The sequence below is a fragment of the Balearica regulorum genome, chromosome 5 (genome assembly GCF_011004875.1).
Source record: "Balearica regulorum gibbericeps isolate bBalReg1 chromosome 5, bBalReg1.pri, whole genome shotgun sequence".
NCBI lineage: Eukaryota > Metazoa > Chordata > Aves > Gruiformes > Gruidae > Balearica > Balearica regulorum.
In genome coordinates this window covers 54,338,548-54,359,699 of record NC_046188.1, presented here as the reverse complement: position 1 = coordinate 54,359,699, position 21,152 = coordinate 54,338,548, and the positions used below count along the sequence as shown (strand labels likewise).

At 47.3% G+C, this 21,152-nt stretch overlaps 1 protein-coding gene across 5 annotated transcripts in view; it reads right to left on the bottom strand.

Moving 5' to 3' along the window:
• Positions 1-21,152, bottom strand: part of SLC67A1 (solute carrier family 67 member 1) — a 92,504-nt gene that overhangs the window by 46,665 nt on the left and 24,687 nt on the right. For all 5 annotated transcript variants that reach the window (XM_075754939.1, XM_075754940.1, XM_075754942.1 and 2 more), the window contains one exon: positions 20,659-20,791. In XM_075754939.1, the coding sequence (XP_075611054.1) occupies positions 20,659-20,791 (133 nt within the window). The remainder of the gene's footprint in view (positions 1-20,658; positions 20,792-21,152) is intronic.

Genomic DNA, 21,152 nt, shown 5'->3' with positions numbered 1-21,152 from the left:
AGTTCAAGCTTTTTCTAGCTTTTATGAGGTTACAATGCTTCAGACTCCAAAAGACTCAGCTGGGCAGGAAACTGTTGAGCATTTGCTGTAGTAACCTGGGCTGCAGTCCCAGCATGTCAGGTCTCAGCTCACAGTGGTGGCTTTGGAGGATCCGCAAATTTGGCATCGGCTGGAGTTGTTACCTCTCGCCGATCGTGATGCGCTCGCTTACTCAGAGCTTGCTCAAAGCAACGCGTAGGCAGAGCTGAATTTTTCGGCCCAAGGATGAGGGATGGGGTGCGGGTAGTTCCTGTGAGGGGAAGGGGTAGGATTTGGCTGGGAAAGAAAGCACAGAGAGCTCTGGTGAGGCAGGACCACTGACTCTGCTGGCACTAAGGAGACAGGCAGTAACTGCTACTTCCAAGAGGACCTCTCCCAACTTCCAAAACCAGACACAGGCACCAGATGCTCCGGCTTTCCTCAATGAGCATGCCTTCCTGCCACTCTGGCACAGGCAAGTAGACAACAGGACTGTAGGCAGACAGCCCGATGCCGCAGACAGCTACCTATTTTGCCAATGCTCAGAGGCGTCCCAGCATCAGTCCACCAAAGCGCTCGAGCTTCTTCCTCTGCCAGCCCCTTTTGCAAGCAGGGTACTGGCGAGGCTACTGCAACGATCCAAGAGAGCAATCCTGGTTGCATGCTCCGTCCACACCCCACACCCAAAGGCTAACGAGGTAAATAGCGAAGTCATTGACTAGCCAAGTCTGACACTTGAATTTCGTCTCTTACAGGACCGCATTCACGTGAGTGACATTTTTAAGCTACGTAATCCCTGGCAAAACAAATTACTGCTTTACCTTGAGGTAAGTAACTGTAAATGCAACAACCTACAAGAGGTACGGCACAGACTGATCTTGCCTTGGAACGAGTAGTGGCTGTCAACACCTCCTACCTTGAGGTGTGAAAAATCTTGCTGCGCTGCATCAAGGACTCCAGTGCCTTTTGTCTAGTAAGACCTTTTAATGAAATAGGATACATTAGGGCTAATTTTGTACAGGAAGGAATGTTGGAACACTAATACCCAAAAGTCACAAATAAAACATTTCACACATCAGGTGGAAGACTTTCCAGCATCCTGCTCCAACCTCTTTGGTTGCACAACAGGCCCCTTGAAAACAATGCTTTCTCCAGCAAAGACAGAGCCTGAGGGCTGTGGTGCAGCTGATTTGATTTCATTAAGAGTTTGACCCCAGAAGGAGGCATCTGCATGAAAAGAGTGAATCACTCGATTTCAATAATGGGCGAAACCATTAATTAAAGGTGCACGGTTTGCTTGCTTGGGCAGGCTTCGTACGCTCAAACCAGGAGTGGTCTCACTGTTACTATATTTACCGAACTCTCCCAATTAAGTATTTTGTTTCCCTCATCCCATAAGGACAATAGTTTCTGCATGTTAAATATATTCAGAAAGGAGGTTGTTCTGTGGTTCATGTTTGCAAATTGTAGTAGTTTTCTCCCCTACACAGGTTGTAGGACAAACACTAGCCAAGGAACAGCTAAGAAACTTTGCACCGAATGATGTATTTTCAACTACTTTGTTTAGTGTAGTAGAAAATAATTTATTTGGGTTAAAAAGCACATTCAATATTAACTGAAGTTGTTTGCGCTTTTTGGAGCAACGAATTGAAAACAGATTTAATGTACTTCATACAAGTCAGATGTCATTGCAGGGTCTTCTATGCACCTCACGTATTTCAGAGCATTCTTACATTGCCAGAGCCCTGAATGAGAACATCCTTTACCTGCAGACCTGGTGCAGCGGTTGCATTTCGAGCTCTAACACACCTTTGCTCTCAGCTGGAGGCTTTCTCCCCTTAGGGAGAAAAAAAGGCCTTCATTCATTCTCTGCACCACATTTCATCTTGGCCCCACTACTGAGACCACCTACAGGGATGCCAGTTAGTATCAGCTGCATTATGCTGAACTGGTATTTACAGGAGCGCTCGGTGGGAACCACATCTTAGGCAGCCTCACGGGCAGCCTCCCCACACACTTAAGCAGAAGCCTGCTCTGTTCACCACCGAATGACGGCAACTGCAAACTACCTGACAGACTCACACAGAAAACTGTGAGCGGAGCGTTTACTGTATTTTTAGTTGCGTTTAATTGCAAATTAGCAGCTGGAAACAAGGAGGGGTGCGCAGTGTGTGAGCAGCCAGCTGTCTGCAGAAGAGTTTGGAAACCTCCAATAATACATTTCTGTAGCTCCAATGAGCAAAGTGCTGGACTGCTGCACACTTGGGGTTTGCTGTACCTAGAAGATTTACATTTCAAGCCATCTGGTGTTGCAAGAGCCAGAGGCCACACACTTCTTTGGCAGGACACCTTAGGGAACACCTGTATTTTGGATACTACAACCAGGTAACTCAAGGCAGCAATGGCCCATGTTATCCGACGGCTGGCAGCGACCAAGATTTTAGATCGGTGCTCCTGATATCCTGGAGCCTTGCAGAAGCTGGCTGCTTTCAGTGCACCAAAGAAGTCCACATAAACAGACAAACTGGTTGATGAGAAAATTATTTGCCTTTTGAGGTGACTAGTGGGTTGCTGTTTTTTCTCTTTTCAGTGCACAATGAAAAAGGATTGTGTGTTTTCTTTTCAATTCAATTTTATTTTCAGCAGGGCAAAAACATGAAAACACGGACTTCAAAGTGCTGCCAAGCCTGTTGGACATACATCTGTACAGCACCAGGGAAATGCTGGGGTGTCCAAAGTACCAGGATCTCCAGACATGGGTCCACATCAGTCCTCATAATAGTCCTTTTATAAAGTTTTCCTTTCTTACATACAGAGACAGACCTAGTGCAGGTGAAAAACTCACACTTTAAATCTCACAATTTATCTCCATAACATCCCTGTGGGTGAAGGTGGTGCAAACACCCCGTATGTACTCACGGGGAAATGAAGCACAGAAAACCAAAGTGCACCAGTAAGGTCCCATAAATATCATAGTGGGGAAAAAAGTCTTAAAAATCAGGTCTCTCACATGCAAGTTCAGTGCTCAGACCAGTGGACCACACTTTTCCTATCCTCTTTCTTTTCCCTGGATCCCCCAAAGCCTTTTCTGCTGCCCCAGCCACAACACCGACGCAACAGGAACCCACAACTTGCTGCATCTTGCAGCACCCTGACAACGCAACACCAGCACTGCGTATTACAGCACCACTGATGGGAGAAGCACACGTGTAGATTTTGGAAGTGTGTGACATCCCTATTACCGTTTCAAGGATTCCTCCCAAGGAGGCTTGCCACCGCACGCCGGTGTCGGCTGGCCCAGATCCATGAGAACCAGCTGCCCCAGAAACAGGCTTTGTCCTGGGGATGCATCCTGGGAGCCCTGACTCAATTAAAACACAAATTTGAGTCAGTGGAAACTTGTCTGAGGAAGGACTGAGTAAAAGCCACAGGATCAAGGTAAAACAAGCCACGCAGATTCTGAGGAATTAGCGAGAAATGCTGCAAACCCAGCTGCACCAGAGGCATCGTGGAAAAGGGACAGGGAAAGATCAAACAGGGGCATCATGGAAAAGATGCAAAATCAGTAAGAGGTGAAAATTATTTACAGGATCAGGCCAGACAGCAGCAGCGTAGATATGATGGCTGCCAAAACCCATCAAAGTGGCAGCACCCAGCACAAAGAGCCCAGCCATAGAACAGAGAGATGGATTAGCAGCAGGAAAGGACTTAAAAATAATTTCTCTTAAGTCATCACGTAGCAGCAGTTGAGGGGAAAAAAAAAAAAAAAAAGATGGTATGGGTTCAGTACCAACATCTTTACCTTTAATTCCTGCTTCAGACCAAAGCTAGTAGTTAAGCCAGTCTCAGATAAAGGCAGTTTTTTACTAAATGACACAAACTATGCACAACTTATTGTATTGAGATATAGCCAACAAACCCTGTATTTCAACCACACTAATAATGAGATTTCCTAAAAGCAAAACCCCACAGCGTTTGAAGGCTTTAGGGATGTTCTTTTTCGGTTGCTTTCAATCCGGTTAATATTTGCCTTTAATTTCTTCCACAGACTTATTTCTCATAAAATCCAAACACGTCCAAAAAAGAGAAGAGAGTACTGAAAGATCACTAAACATGTGGAAAAAATTATCCCAGAGGGAATATGAAAGCCATCTCCTGAGACTCCTTCTGCACTCGTCCCACAGAGACAAACGGTGAGAGATTGATGCTCTGGTGGCAAACACAAAGTGGCAAACCCTGGTCTTGGCTGGCATCAAAAGAAACTGCACATCCAGCTGTCCAGAGCTCATTTAGCTAAGACCATATTAGCTTCTAGGCTAGCCAAGACTTTATCAGTTGGAAAATCCCGATCATGAGTGCTAGCTCCAAGGAGAAAAAAAAAAAAAAGGGGGGGGGGGGGGGGAAGATTGGGCAGGACAAGTCTGAACATGTCCAGTTTGTCCTTCCTACATTACAATTATATCCTCATTCCTCAGAGCAACAGGCAGCTCAAAGCGACAATAAACCCCTTTTTACTCTTATACTTTGCAGAAACGTCACTGAAACGGAACTGAAGTGGTTCCCAGAGATAAGGCGACAAAAGAAATTAAACCCTTCCCTAGAGCTACCCTTTGGTAAAATATCAGCAGAGAAATAGAGGCACCGCTTCAGACATAACTATGGCATTCATCTGAGGAAATAGGACTTACCTTAGTGGTTTCAAACTGAGATTAATTTAGTATACCGCTCCTCAAAGCGTGCAGCTGCTTCCTTCCTTTGCATTACAGGAATATTAACCTCTCAGGCTCATACTAACTTCATTTTATGGGAAGGATAGCATTTTATTATCAGCAAATGTGACTCCCTTTTGGGGGTTTTAATAAATGCTTCGGTGTAGGTTCCAAGAGATTTGGGCTGAAGCACTGTAGACCACAGGATGGCTTTGGAGCAGGCAAAGCATGAGGCACCAGTTAAAGCAGCCACCAAATGGGGGTTTCGACCGCTTCTCTTTAAACCTCTCATTTGGGCACAAAAGACATAGGTCAACAGAGTGTCTGCTTAGTGCCATGAAGAAAAGAAATAGAGCTGAAAGGCAGGGCAGGGAACAACACTTGGGATGGACATGGGAGGTCTTCAAGGGTGCACCCACCCCATCCTGTCTCCCTCCCAAATCGAATGAAGCAAAATTGAAGGCACGGGTCATAGCGATGCCACAGGGAGCAATTAAGTGGCAAGGGGAAAAATAATTGGATTTGCAACTAAAACCATGAGACACTAAACAGCCCTAGACAGTGAAATATTTGACAGCTGCAACCCTAGAAATGGATGGGACAGGCAGAAATAAAAGGCTCCATCATCTATTACCAAACCACCCAGAAACCATCAAGTGAAAGGTTACTATAAAGTGAAAAAACAACTTTTTTTAAAAAAAATAATTTTTAATCTATTTCACCAAGACTTCTATAGAGTATGGATATCACCCTGCTAATGACCCCAGCTCTGGGGTCTCATTGCCCATGTACATTTGTGTAACGGTAACAAACTTCAACCCACTGCAGGACAGACACTTTTTCTATCCGTAACCAGGCTGCATGAGAACTTAATTACCCAACTGGAAAGACATAAATACTTCAGCCTGACTCAGTTCGGGTGCACTAGATTTTCTTCCTGCCTTTCACTGCGTCAGGGAATTTCTTTGCACCCTCCAGCCCTTAGGAAAGGGGCACATGGCTGAAGGAGTCAGCGGTCATGAATAATCAGGGAGGGACTTTTCCAGAACAAGGCAGTAATGTGAAAAAGTCTTTCTTCTGGGGTGACATTTGCATGACCGAGGGATGACATAATAAGTCTGCAAACAAAAAAGGCTTTATACCCCTATGGCATCTTTCAAAAGCTCTCTGCGCTGGCTTGGTCCTTCCCTTCTGTGCAGAAGCATCACATTTTGGGGGCAGGAATTTAAGCCCCATCAGCACCAGGCCAATTGCCATCTCTGCAGCCATGGTTTATCTCATTCTTTCTAGCTAAGGCAATCCCACGAGCCATGTTAACAGTGTTATTTTACGGGATGTGACAGTTTTCTGTAGTACTGAAGTGATTTATTTCTGCTCTGGGATGAGGGGCTAAGAGCTGAGCAGAACCCAGGGAGACAAACCTGTTCTCATAGGAGCTCCATCAGCGTACGGCTGGAGGCACCTCCAAGAGGCAAAGCCAATGCCTGGACAGCAGCGTACAGCCACGGGGCAGAAAAGTTACAAACTGCCAGAGAGTGGAAAAGCAGCAGATTGCCAAGACCAACACCCCCACCCAAAAAAAAATCAAGTCCCTGTTAGACACTTGGTAGCAGCTGAAAGAGCCAAACTGAAAAGGGGCTGCTGAAGTGCAGCCAGGGGAGCTGCGTGCCAGGACGCACCCTTGCGAAGGCAGCCCAAGCACTGCGGGTATTGCCAGACCACCGAACCGGGGCTGGAAACCCAGCCAGGCTGTAAAAACATGGCACAGATGCTCACACTGAGGTAGAACTAATGTTTCACTTCCAGCATGGGCAGTTCGCCAGATGCGGACCTCTGCTGAGAGTCAACTGAAATGCATTCAAAACTCTGGACAAAGCCTTTTATTTTGCAGGTCATGTGTTTTTAAGGAGAGGGCTGAGCGGTGTAAGGAGTCAGAATCAGGTAGTTCACACCCTCGCAGAAAAGCATCCGGGGACTTTCAGAGCTGTGAAGCAGGCAGTACAGGAATGATGGATGCTGGACCAAGCCCAGCCTCCCAAGCCTAAGGGGATTTGCTCACGCCGCCAGGAGCGGGGAAACCGTTTCTCACCAGCATAGGAAGTCAAGCACTTGGCAACAAGGGAGGCAGCTCTCCCACAACTCCAGTTACGCAAACAGCTGCCTTCTGCTGGGTTTCAACACGCTCCGCTGCTCCAAAAATAATTTCCTGCTTGATTTGATACCATTAGCAGGAGCATGGAGCACAGCACGAACAGTCATGCCGCTTCATGCTGGATCCAGCTAGCCACTGGTTTCTAGCAAAAGCCCCGATTTCTTTTTTTGGCAGAGGGGCATGATTACGCAGGAAGAAAAGGTAAGCAGGGCAATGGCGTAAGCCCTCTCCTCTTCCTCCACGAAGGATTTTGACGCAAGCCTGGATGAAAGCACCTGCCACCTTCATCCTTCCAGGCCTCTTTCCAGAGCTGAGATTTCCCAGCCCTTACAGCTCGTAACACTTATGGCATATAACCAACACTCAGCAGCCAAGCAGGAATCAATGCCAACATAAAGTTCAACAACAAAGTCACTGCTTGCTGGGTGATCAGGAGCTGTGTTGGCCCTGGACAGAGTTACTGGAGTTCCCCCACAGCACGAGTACCCAACAGCTAACATCATGCCTTCTTTCGTTCCGCGCTGGATGTCTTTGTACCCCATTTGGGGACTTGTTGGAGTAATCCCAGTCCAGCTCAGTGCTTTGGGAACAGCAGCACTTTCCATTCCTAGCTGGACTGGAATTTGGATAGCAAATTTTGCCCTAAGGCGCCTCTGATTTCCTGTTCCCCATTCCCAGCCCAGGCATCTGCATATCCCTTCCCAAAGGCCTGCCTTGGGGGGGACTTCTCCAGAGGCCTTCACCAACAGCGCTTTGGAAACCTCAAGAAGTAGAGAAGGTTAAAGATGTCAAGGCCCAGCACATCAGCACCACACTCCGTAGTCTGTGGACCACCAATAGCGCAGTATGCCAACCCCCCAAATTCATGGCCTTACAGAGAGGTATCTTCCAAGTAATGTTCAGCAAAGAAATGAAGCAGCAAAATAAAACAACCTCACCCAGTAAAACAATGGCTGCAAACTGGGATTCAGAAGCTGATAACACGTCCACAAAAATCAGTGTATTTTAAGACAGTACAGAGTGTACACCCCTGTGAAGGGGGACTCCCCATTTGTGTCTGAAGGTCTGTTTTAGCATCTGAGGAAGCTTGATGGAGTTTTTCAATACTACCTGGCTCAGAAGAAGTAGTCTTTGACAGCATCAGCCAAGTGATTTTGTGCTGCCTTTCTCCTCCTCCTATACCTTGAAACTAAAGTTGTGCAATGGCACTTGTTTATGCTTATACATTTTAAAGCCAAAGAGTCCATGAGGGACCATTTCATCTGATCAACGCCACACAAGCTGTACCAACCTTTTCTTTCCACAATCGTTCTTTGAATCACACAATAAGTTATGAAAGATGCCCCTCAACCATGATTAGAGGAGTACAAAGGTTGATGAACCCACCACTGCTTTTGGGGAGCTTGGACAGAAACTAACCTTGGAAGGTAAGGCCCTGAAAAGAGAGGAAAAGTCTCCTGCCAGCTTTCATACACAAGGCAAAATATGCATCTGAGCTGACCCAAATGCCAGAAGGGACTCCTCCTGTTACAGTCACAATGAAAGAGGATAACCCTGTGGAGAAGGTGGCTCCTCAGCTATTGGAGGACCTGAATCGAGCAGGAGGACAGGACTGGTGGGAAGAGTGTACAAGCTGGTTTCCATGCTCAACTGACCCATGTCTGCAGCTGCTCCCACAGCCTGAGGGAATGCAGATAAGCAGCAGTTCTGCTTTTCCAGACATAGCACAATTCCTGTTTACAGCCTCTGGGCTAGACTTTTCAAAAGAAGGAGCTAGGTGTCTATTCTTGCAGGAAACCAGGTGTGTAAACAGTTCAATTTATATATCCAGCAAACTGCACTCTAATGCAGCAAAGAGGGCTAGTGGAGACAAGCCAAGAGCACAGGAGCCGAGAAAGGAAAATACTTTTAAAGAATATGTCTAATTAGAGATGGGTCTGGGCCAAAAGGTTGTATTTGAACACCTGGAATAGCCCTGGGGAGCAGAATTGTAACCTGAACCCAGATCCACATTTTGTAACTTGCTCATCTCCCAAATGAACTGAAACCCAGCCCCCGGACCCAACCATCACAGAGTCTGAGCTGCAGGTCTCCAACAGCCAAAGCCTGTAGATCTGGCTTTCTACTCTCAACTCTGTTTTAGCCAAGCCATTGCGCTTGGCTGCTGGTGCCTTCTGTCCCTCTTGCCCCACACTGCCCAGTGCCCCCCATGGGCCCACTCTGCCCCACTCCAGAGCTCGCTGTTGCTGCTTAGCCACACAGCCCTGAACCATTGAGTCAAAGTGGAGATGCCTATTCGATGTCTCATGGCATGTCCCCATTTGCTCCAGCGGCCATGGCATCCCCAGCACTGTGACTGAGCCCTACTTTCCACTGCACCTCCTTCTCCCTGCCCTCACAGGCTACAGCTTCTGGCCAAAGCAAGGTACTTGCCCCAACACAAAGTCAAGACAGAGCACTCATGCCTGCAAGCCAAATGTTAACAGTGACCCTCGGTTTTGTGCCAAAGCCCCAGAGTCAGGACTTGTTTTGACGGGCACGACCTTCATGGCAGGGAAAGCCCCCCTTTATTAATCCTTGCAGAAGTGGCAGACTCCCCTTTCTCCCTTACAGCTCAGTTCTCTAGGACAGAAAGCTAAACTTTATCCACAACCTCCCATCTCTTTTGAATGTCAATTTTCTTTATAGCAGAATCACATTTGGCAAAGAAAGGTCAGCCCCATCTCCATAAAACCGCCCTGTCACAGGCATGTCATGCATTTCAGACAGCTTGCAAGGCTAACTAAACATTTACTTTTGGATGGCTCATTTCCAAAGTCCAGAAATAGATCCTGGTCCACAATAAAAGAGTACCCGGGCGTACCATCAGACGGTTTCATTGCCCTGTTACAGCACACCGTTTGCATTCCTGCGCTTTCCCCCTCACAGGATGCTGCTGCTGCCCGGTGCCAAGCTCATTGCCGCATCCCCCTCTCAAGGTGGAACTGCAGATAGGCGAGGCCTTATCTCCTAACTGGATTATTCTTAATATGTATTTGGCAGTCGGTTTTTCATTTAACTGTGGCTCCTGTTAGGCTGAGGTAGGTTGCTAATGCATGTGGCTCTTGATTGCTTTCCCCTTCCTGGTGGGCACCCAGCCTCTCACTGGCAGAGGATGGGATGAACTGGCACCACTGGAGAGGGCAAACAGGATGTGCTTGTACTGGGTGTTGTAATAGTTCAGACAGTGTTCGTGGCTTGGAAACCTTCAAACAATTTAGCTCTGCTGCTATTCAGAGCAGCTTTACACTACAGATGTACTTTTCTAACTATTGCAAATCCTTCCCTGCCACGGCTGAACCTCCATCCCAAAGAAATCAAACAATTGAAAAAATAATAATTAGGCTTTTACAAAAGCACAGGAAATACTTTATAAGTCCTTCAAGGGCCAAGAGATTCTGTCTGAAAAGCGCTTGCCACACAGCACCCAGGCAAAATCAAAATGATGCAACTTTTGGTAGTGTGGACAGATTTCAATCGGGCAATTAGACATCCCAGAGTCTGTAATTGCATGCAATGAGAACACACGTGGGTGTAGTGCGAGGCATGAGCCTGGTGTCACCAACCACAGGCTCCTCCGGTTACCCTAAAGGAGTTCTTCAACAAATGGTTTCAAAATTTCTTTCCTACACATCAATAGGTCCATCTAGAAGTAAGTCTCTTTCTGCCATGAAAAGTAATTCCTGGAAGACTGGGAAGCATTCAGGACTGCACTGGAAAACATCAGCCAGAAGAATCGACCCATCATCTGTCTCGTATCCAACTGTGCCAGGACAGTCAGAAAGGGGAGGGGAAGAAATCCATCACACACAATACAGATAATCTGTTATACAGCTTTCTATCAGGAAAAAGCCTTTCTAAGCTCCTGTAGGAAGTAAGCTTAAATAACTGATGCATGAGCATCCTCAGCTTTAATAACCATTACTGTCTTTCATTCGCCCCCCCCCCCCCCCTTTTTTTTTTAAAGTCTGAGAACAGCATTTAAGACGCTGGTCTCCTGTAAGCATTGCCCAGATGCTCCCCCAATGGCTTTTCCAAGGGGATTTCTAATTATTTGGGCTTTTAAAAGAAATATCCTGCAGGAATCTTTTAGGTTTCTGGAAGTTTCCTTCCTTCCTTCCTCTACAAATTTCTTTACCCAGAGCTTCATTTAAAAACAGACTCAAAGGAAACACTTCCAATGGCTTCAATACATCTCAGATCACATACCCTGGAGAAAAAAAAAACAACCCAAATCCCATAGAAATAAAGATGGTGCAGATTTCAAAAGGATTCACAGCAAAGGTTTGTAAAGAAGCAATTAGTCCAAAAGTTTCAGCCTAGAGTATCACAGAATAAAGGAACATTTAGCAAGACTGAGAAAGTTAATACTGCATACAGACCACAAAGGATTAGATGTGTAATCCCCTCTCCACCAAGAAAAATAAATTAAAATCAAAGCAACAAGTGCTGTAATAACCAGTAAACAAGAAAAGCTCAGATGTTCAAAAACATTCAAAGTTTTGAGATCCTGAACTACCTTAAACGGACGAGATTTCCAAAAGCGTTAAATTCCTATCCTCTGAAAATCCACGTTAGACATCCCCAAGTGGGAAACTGAAAGAAAATCAGGCATTTCCGGAAAGCCTGATTGTCGCGCTTCTGATTTAGAGGAGAGTTAGACAGCAGAGCAGAGCCCCTTACACGTTTGTAAAACAAATTCTGAGTGTACAGGGTCTGTGTCTCTCCCAGGCCATCCAAGCCACTGCCCAAGCAATACTTAATTACGAGACATACTACTCCTCCAAAGCTGCTGCTCCATATACCCCCAAATGGGATCCAACCCTATAAGACACATTGCCTTGCCTCCTGCCAACGCTGGCTGGGCAAACTGGGAGCTTCTACACGTGCTATGTTGCAGACCCGCTGCTGGCTCAACACACAGTGCTATGCCCTGTGCACTGGTAGACCCTCACCATGGTGTCCAGCCTCTCAGCTCACACCATTAGCGTTGCCCTCCTCTTGGACCAGCATCTCTGCTCGCCAGTGGTGCTTAAATGCATTTGCTGCACCACTCGGCACAGCACAGGGCTCAGCCCGAGCAGTCGGGAGCTTGCAATCTGAACGCTACAGAGAACGTTTCTGATGCTGGAAATACCTTCTCCCTTGGATGTGATAACCCGTGCTTTGTCAGGTTAAAGAGACAAGCCCCAACAAGTGCTGGGGTTAGCATGGAGATGGCCATTCAGAAACTCCTTTGCCCTCTAGCTGCGTTCCCTGCCTGGATGCTTCACATACCTTTGGCTCTCGCCGGCTGGCGGAGTGGCTGTGAGCAGGGTTTCATAAAGAGACTGCAGGGAAACAAAAACCCTGGGTGGGGCCGCGGAAGCTGGCGTAGTTCATGCAAAGGTCACACCCTTTTTATTTCCCTCTGAGCATCCCATCCGAGCAGCCTGGCCTTCACCCAGGGCCACGGTGAATCCACACCCTGGGACAACGCAGCGCTGCATCTCCCCGTCCACCTGGCAGCCTCCTGCTCATCCCATCAATCCGGCAGCAACGGCCATGAGAAGCACTGGGAACAGTTTAATACCCGACCCCAAACTCCTCCAAAAGGGCTGCTTTTCCACCCATCCTTTACAGCAGCCATGTTTCAGGCAGGAGGAAAAGAGGGGAGAGAGCAGCAGCAGCGGATGTGCTGTCCCCATTCTCCCTGTGGCAAATGAAGGCCCATTTTGGAAATGCTACTTCCTTCCAGGCCAAACCCTTTGATGCCCCAATCTCACTGCCCCAGATGACCCAATACATCTAAAAGCACTAAGCCTTTCTCCGGCAGAGCTTCACTCCTCAGATCCCCAAGTCCTAACTCCTCCCAGTCCACCCTTCACATGCCAAATCCGCACATTTCCGTTCATCCCGATGTTCCCTCCCTTGTCTGATAGTCCTTCCCACACAAGCACCACATGCTTCCTGCCCCGAGCTCACCACAAGGCTGGGTCTGTTCACTGAAGCGGATCAGAATGAAACATAAGCATGACCCTTTGAATCTCAGGGATTAGGGGATGTAACGAAGAGAGCGGTCTGTACAAACGTGTGTGGGCATGCCTAGGGGAAGGCTGTGCCACCCCACATCGCTCTCCAGGTTGCTCCGCCAGCTCTTGGTGGGCTCAGCTCTTGCAGCCCTGCACTTCAGCCACCAACCTCTGAGACTCCCCCAGCACTGAGCTCTGTGATTAGCTGAGCTTGGGTTTTTTCCTGCTGTTTTTCTGAAACAGCGAAAGGCTGGCACTTGCTTTTGACAAACAATTGAAAAAAAAAAAACCAACAACCAACAAACCCCAAAAAACCAAGCAAGCTCAAAAAATGGGATGGTAGCTTGGGCTTACAAAGACTCTGCCAGCCCAGGACACTAGGGGATGAAGAAGAGGATGCATCCAGGAAAAACTGGATGTGTTCCCCCAAGGTAGTAGATATTTGCACGCGCACACCTTGTGATAGAGGGAGTCTGCACCCCAAGGGCAGTATAATCAAACAGCAATATTGTAAATGTCTTGGCAGAGGGAAGGACAAACCATCTCATTGCCCCACATTACATATGAGGAACGCCAGTGCAGAGGGACAGGATGACTTACTCGCATCACATCGATGCACAGGAAAATCGTGGCAGAGCCAAATCCCAAATCCCAAATCCGGGACTTAACCACAGCCATTTCTGTGCTTTCTATTTTCTGTTAACAAAGAAAACAGCATTTCCCTGGATTTTGATCCCCAGTGATACTGCTGGATTTGCTGCCTAGTCATGAAATATTCCAGGAGTGGGAAGAGCAAATGAAGCTCCAGCAAGTCATGAGCAGACGTTGCCTTATTGTGCAACCTGCACTGCAAGGGTCATGTTCAGCCCTCCAACACTGCCTCTGCTAGCAAGGCTAGATCCAAAATACCTTGTACCTTACCATAAAATTCCAGGTTTTGGGGTTTTTTTGGTTTGAGGGGTTTTTTTACACTTATTACTTGGGGATGTTAAGCCAGGTTTGACAAGAAAAATCAGCCATCACCACCTCAACGCAACCTTGCAGGAACACAGCTAACAACCAAGCAGGCAGGGCACCACACCACACAGAAACCCAGCACTTTCAAAGCATCAGCCGAGGGGAGCGGTGTTCAAACATCCATAATTGTTTAGCAGAGGTAACTTCACAAACACAGGCACTTTTGATTGCGATCTAGCCACCACACGTGCAAAACAGGGTTTCGTTCACCCACCACCCCCTCACTTTCTGACTCCAGGCATGGGGCGGTGAGGCAGGGCAGCCTCCCCCAGCACACAGGCACGATGAAAGCTGGAGAAGACAGTGAGGAAATTTCCTTAGCTCCCCCATAGACATTCCCCCCCCGCCCCGCTTTATTTCCTAACTGACTGCCTGCTGGGGTAACCGCTGCCAACCCAAAGAGAGACACCAGGCAAACCACGCCAGGAATCCTTCCCACGACTCTGGTGCAAGGCAACACCCCCAGCCCCCCAGTCAGCCCCCAAACCTCAGCGCTCCATCCAAGCAGCACAAACCAGCCACATAAGCAAGTTCTCGATACTTTCTCTTTTTTTTTAAATGCCTTTTCATCATGGTTTCCCTGGGAAGAGGAAGCAGCTAACCCAAAAGTGCAGAGAGCCCAGGAGGAAGGACGGTGCTGTGAGGAGAAGGGGCAGGTGGACATCCCCTGTGAGCCGGCACAGCCATGCCTACAGCCATGCTTACAGCCCTTCCACCAAATCCCTGCAGAAAGGTAAGTGGGAACAAGGGTTTTGAAGGAAAATAGGGAGCTCCGAGAAGGCTGAGGGAGGGGCTGCCAACCAGCACCCCATTAGCTCAACTCAAGCCCAGCCCTCCTCAGCCATACTCCATACCCTTGAGGGCAGCCACAAGGCATGGGCTCTCCCTCCCAGGAGCTGCTGGCTGAACCCCACTCTTCCTCTTTTGGGAAAGGGCCCCACCTGTGGGTGAAGGACCAAAGAGGAGCTGTCAGCCCCATCATACCTCCCTCCACTGAACCAGGGGTTGCAGGCTGGGGATGGAAGAGCCAGGTTAACTGAAGGTCTGCAAAAGGGGAACTCTTTTGCACTGACACCTTTGCAGTGTCAGTGTGGTCCTCCAATGGGTAAATAGGAGAAAACCAGTAGACTCAAATCTAAATTTGGTGGCCTAGAAGTTGTACGTGGTAGCAGGTAGAGGTTTGCAGGAAGGAAGGGCTGGGAATGAGCTTGGTGCAGACATGTCTTTGCATGAAGGCAGCACAGACAGGAGAGTCTGCTCAGGACCTGCATCCTGGTGACTTCTATTTTGATGCTGGATGGTGAACATACTCCAGGACTGTGACCACAGGCACAACGTGTCAGTGGCCAGAGCTAGTGTTTTGGGACTTCGATGTTTAAGCAAGCAGAAAGTTTGCGAGGCAGTCTGTTCCCTGAGCTGTTTCAGGCCTGCTTCATGTGGAGGTAAATGATGCTATAGAAGTGCTTGTATCTCTGCATTAACCACACAGATCCCGCACAGCAAATTTAGGTGTAGCTGTCTCCGCTGTAGATGTCTAAGATTAGGTGAACTCCACCCAAAGTGCACCGAGGCATTTCTCAGGTTCAAGAATAGGTTAAACAAGTCATAAGAACTAGAAAGCTCTGGTGCTGGGGGTGGAGGAGAGGAGAGAAGTGACCTGGACCTGAACCCCACAAGTTGTGGAGGGATGAGGTGGATGATTCTCTATCCAGACCCAGTTAACACAGACCTTACAGACATAATCTCTGGGACCATGGCTTCCAAAATTAATGTTGTTGTCACTCAGAGTAAATGAGAAAAAGAACCTCTGGATCCTGTTCTATTTTTCACAGGAACCCACAGCTGAGGTCCTCTGCATCTTCGCTAATCCATCAGCTCCTTGACAAACAGCCCATTCTCTATTCCCTCCCTGTCTCTCCCACGGCACCACAGAGCTCAACTGACGGTGACAGACCACATTGCAGCTTGTGGATGACTTACTGGCAAGCAGACACCACCTCCTTCTCCCTGAAGTCCCTTGATACAAAGGACAAAGCAACGCCTGTACCAGCATCACTGATCCATGCTGCTTGGCCGATCGACATCATTCCAGGCAGAGAAATATCACAGTTTCTACTGGAAGGGAGCAGGAGCACCTCCCGGCAGCAGAATGCCCTGCTTTGTCCCGAAACAGAGCGCAACCCTCTCACCCTTTGCCATGTTCCCACCCGCCTTCCCAGCTCCCAACCTTCAGCCCTTTCAACACCCACAGTTTTTCCACTCTGCTGCAAAGCGATGAGAAATTCCCTGCCAGAGGACATTCTTCAAATGCGTTATTGAAAAGAAATGCAATTCCCTACTCCGGGCAAACAAGCTCCTTCTTTCCCCCCCCCCGAGGAAGAAGGATAATAGCACAGCCAGGGAAAAAAAAAAAACCTATCCCCAAAGCCTGCTATAATAATATTAAAAAAGAAACCAAAGGGGCTTGGCCAGGAAAATCCCCAGTTCAAAAGAATAATTGCTCCAAGAGATTTAAGCCTACAGCTGAGTCACTAAAATGAAGAAACCTCTCCTTGTCCATAGAAAGCAAACAAATCTTGGGTCATGCAGCACAGCTTCTGTATGTCCTTGTTAGAGAAAGAAGAAAGAAGCCAAATGCAATTAATCATAGTCCCAGAAGAAAGGATGAAATATCTGTAATTAGCTACCTAGGCTCATCTTTCCACTTTTGAAGACTAATCCAGCCTCCTTCTTTCACCCTTCACCCACAGCGCTGCCACAAAAGTCTACTACAAATACCAAATAGCTTCTCTCCAGGGGTACACACTCACCTGCAGCTGTGGTCCCCTAACAATTGTGCAGTAAGTGTACAGGGAGGGTGGAACATTTGCAGAGAGCAAACAGAGCTCCTTTTCTTAGTCACCTTTTGTGCATGAGCTGCGATGGAGTTTGCAGACTCTTCAAGAACCTGGAGACTTTGGCTGAACTACAGGAGTTATTTTCAAGCTAGGTATTTTTACATCCACAATCCTCATCCAACCGATCAATGACCAGAAAACACCAATTACAGGGGAAAAAAGCATACAAACATGAAAACACTTTTCAAATGGTAAGATTACAACTGCTTGTGCTAATAAATTGTCTAATACCTCATCCTTTGCCCATAGAAAGCATGTTCTTCACAGGTGTACACACTGTTTATACAGAGGTGAGTGGACAGGGCTATATATTAAGACCAAGGCCTCCAGCAATTAAATTCAATAGGGCAAAGCCAGCTGACAAGCAGCTCCTTTAATTGCAAAAGGCAAAGCTACATTTTACAGATGAAACGTGTCCAGATTTGACTAAACCTCACAATTCCTTTGCTACAGCTTCATTCAAAGTTTTGGAAAACATGGGGGAAAAGCATAGTGCTTTCAAGAGAGGAAGAGGAAGGGCTGGAACTGGTGGCTTAGGAGCTCCGCTTAGGAGCGGAGGTCAGGACCTGACATCCAAAAAAACCTATGCAAATCAGAACAAGCCATTCAACTTCTCTGGGGCTCCTTTAAAAAATAAGGGTTGACAAATATTATTCCAACAATGAAAACAACAACAGACCAGCTCTTTAGGTCAAGTACATCAATGGTAAATACAATACAGTGGAATAATACCAAAATTACATCAGCTGAAGAACTGAGACTGATTTCTTCCCCCTCTCTTGTATACAAGCCACTGCTTACATATGAATAATGCTGTCAACAACAGACGGGGAACGCTGGCCAGCTTTGTGGTGAGGGGGAACAAAGATTGCAGAGTGGACAGAAATCTCCAGCTTTGCTCTTCCATGACATGGCAGAAATGTTTATTTTCAAAGGAAGGAGATTGGGTCATTCTTCTCTGAAAAAAAATGGAAGTGATTACAGAGCTCCAAGTACAGCTGGAGCCTTCCTGTACACATGTGGGAAACCAGGAGGGATGATTAACAGCCAATCTGTGGGATACGGCAACAGGGCCAAGGAGCCCCGAGTATGTCCATGATGTGACACCCACTCCTTTCCCTCCAGGTCACAGCTGCAGACACAGCCAAAGGTGCTGGGGATGCTCCAGGGGCTGTTTCGTGGCACAGAGCTGTCTTCATCTTCTCGCAGGGCTGAATTCCTGCTCACCACCAATATCAGTCAAAACACTAAAAATCAGTAGATTGCTCCTCTACTCTTTGCACAGAAATCTGGCGAAGGAGCTAAGCACGGTGTCAGAGCAAAATTGGGATTTAGCTGTGGCAAAGGTGGCTACCAAATGCCGAGAGCGGCCTCCTCGTACAGTCCTTCAGCTTGGATCTGCTATTTATAAAAATCAAATTGACTCTTTGCATGTCAGGGTGGTCAGAAGGGTCCTGCCAGCACACCGGGGTTTGTCCCTCATTGATGGGAATTCCTACCATCCTTCCAAGGGGACACACAGATCCTCGGGGAGAAACCCAAATGCTGCCAGCAGACAGGCTGCTTTCCCCAGTCCTGCTACGGGGCACAAGAGCAGCCCCAAAAGCACCGCGGTGTGATGCGCCAGCAGCCGCACACGACCTGCGAGCCGAAGCTGCCCTCCGCCGGATGCAAGGGAAACAACTCCCTGCGATGGGAAAGTCAAAAGCTACGTAGTTTTTCAGGTGCAGGTTGCTTTCTTTCCCATAACTATGGGCAACATTCACTTTTATCAGCGTTATGTTGCAGACACAAAATGTAAGGGCCAGCAGCTTTCAAAATAAGCAGCAACCTGGGGAATCTGGAAGCGTCCTGTTGTCTGACAGCACCAAGCCCCGACATCCAAAAGCTGGGCTGCATTCAAGTGTCTCTAACTGAAACAGGCAATTCTCTCCCACTGTTGATTTTCCTACAAACCAGCAACTGATGCACATGCTGGAAAGTGAAACCCCGTAAATTTTTGCTAGATAACGATGCTACTTGGATGTTGATATTTAAATATGGGCATATAACCAAAGATTAAGTTGAGAACTAACCTTTACTTTCAGACAGTTAACACACAGAAGAGATACAATCACTGTATTTGATTAAAAATAATACTTATTAAAACCCCACTCAACCGTTAACATCTACGAATACTTTAAAATCCTGAATTAGTTAATATTGTGTACATCCCTAATTTTCACTTTATGTAACATGTAACAACTACAAAATGAATCCTCCTAGCCAGCCTCGTGTCAACTGACCAACATAGAACAGGCACCAACCACAAAAGCATTAAGGAAAACCTTTTCAGGTTTCAAACGAGAGGAAGAAAACCCCTGAGACTGTCTGCAGCAATTAATTTGGCCCAACACCACCAACGTACAGGCAACAGACAGAGTTTTCAGGGACTGCTCCCTAAGGCAGCAAGGTTAAAGTCTTCTACTCAATTAACCTTCGCAAAGATTTGAGACACAAAGTAGCATCACTGCAGCACCCAAACACCCGTGGACCCACAACAGGGTTCGGAGACCAATGCACGATGCCAGCACCCTAACTAAGTGTGCCTTATGTGAAACACCCAGATGACATAGCACCATGTACAGTCCGCAGTGCTTATGGCACTAGGAAAAGGATAACGGAAAAAAAAAAAAATATCAATGACATTTGACTCAGCTGCTTGAAGTTCATGACAATTGATTGTTAATGAGATAGCGTTGCTGGACAAACGAGGTGAGGCAGCCCTGGGTCGCTGTGACGGTGAAGGCAGCTGCAGGCAGCGCTGCAGGCAGGCCGACGGTGACACCTAGCGAACACTGACGCTTGCCAGCGACACTCATCCCTTCCAGGACCAGCCCAGTTCCTGAAAACCAGAGCTTCCCCTAATGATCCTTAGCCTCTGCCCTACGCTGTAGGGCAGCTATAATGCTCGCAAAGGTTGAAAAAAAGTTATTTCCATGCTAACCTGAATCTGCAGAAACAAACGTCCATAATAAAAGTAATAGCGCAAAATAAACACCCAAAAGTTCACAAGGGTTTTCCCTGCCTCCCCCCCCCCCCCCCCCCCGAGAAATGCTGGGGAACCTTCCAGAAAGATTACAGCGATGTGCACTTCCCTGCCCACAAAGTTCTCCGACACACCACACCTTTTAAGCTCCCTTTACTAATAATGAACAGAGACCATAAAAACCGTAAAATCAAGCATTTCTTTCTTATTGCAGCACACAAGAGAAGGTGGCAGACTGCTACCACGTGCCAGGCTGTGGAAAGCAAACAGGGAAGCAGAAGGCATGTGCCTCATCTTGCTGCGACAGGGCTAGATCTCCTCACTCTTGTCCACCACTGTCCCAAGCTTGCTTTCCCCTTTCCCAAGGTCTTGCTCTATATTGAGCATCCTCCAAGCACACCAGTTTCCCCATGAGTTTCACACTGCCTCCAATTTCCATTTGTCAGTTGTTCAATGCTGTTTCTCAAAAGCAAGTGATGCAATATGTGCTACTTTTCGAGCACACTCAGCTTCAAAGAGAAGACAACCACGAGACAGACCAACTGAATTTCTCCTTTCAACTTGTTTTCAAATCAATTTAAGTAGACAAAAAATGAAATTTTCAACAAGGTCCCCTTAAAACAGTTCTTTATAGCAGTATGGAAAGCAAAATTTTGAGTTCTGGTACGATGCCTTACTGCTACCAGCAGTAAGATATCATGAAAAAATTGATGGGGAAGCAAAATACCCCCTAGCAGCTCCCTCAATGGTTGCAACAAGGCCAACACTCAACAAGTGGACCACTCACCCAAATTTGGTGGAGAGGACACCTCCCAGGGCAGAGCCGATGACGATACCTATTCCAAAGCACAGACCCAGCTTCCCCAAAGCATCAGCACGTTGTGAAGGAGTAGTCATATCTGTAATAACCTTCTGAGCACCTGCAGGGAAACAAATCCCTTGATAGAAACTTGTCACAGGGTCTGAGCAGTGGGTATAAGGTTTTTAGGTCACAGAAACAGTGCTGGCCACAAAACACTCCTTGCAACCCAGGGGGAAAATGGTCGTGCACACCGCTGAGCGGAATTGGTTCAGCCCGTCAGTCACAGGAAACAAAGCACTCAAACAAACCACTTCACAAGTGGCAAGAGACTTAACACCTTATCAACTTGAGTCCTCTTGCATGAATTACATGGACTCCTGGTTGCTAAAGGTTGTCGTATGGTTTTTACTAGAAACATCTTGGAAAGGCCAACTAAGGCAGAACTGCTTGGTGAATAATGGAAGGCATTTTTGTAAGCA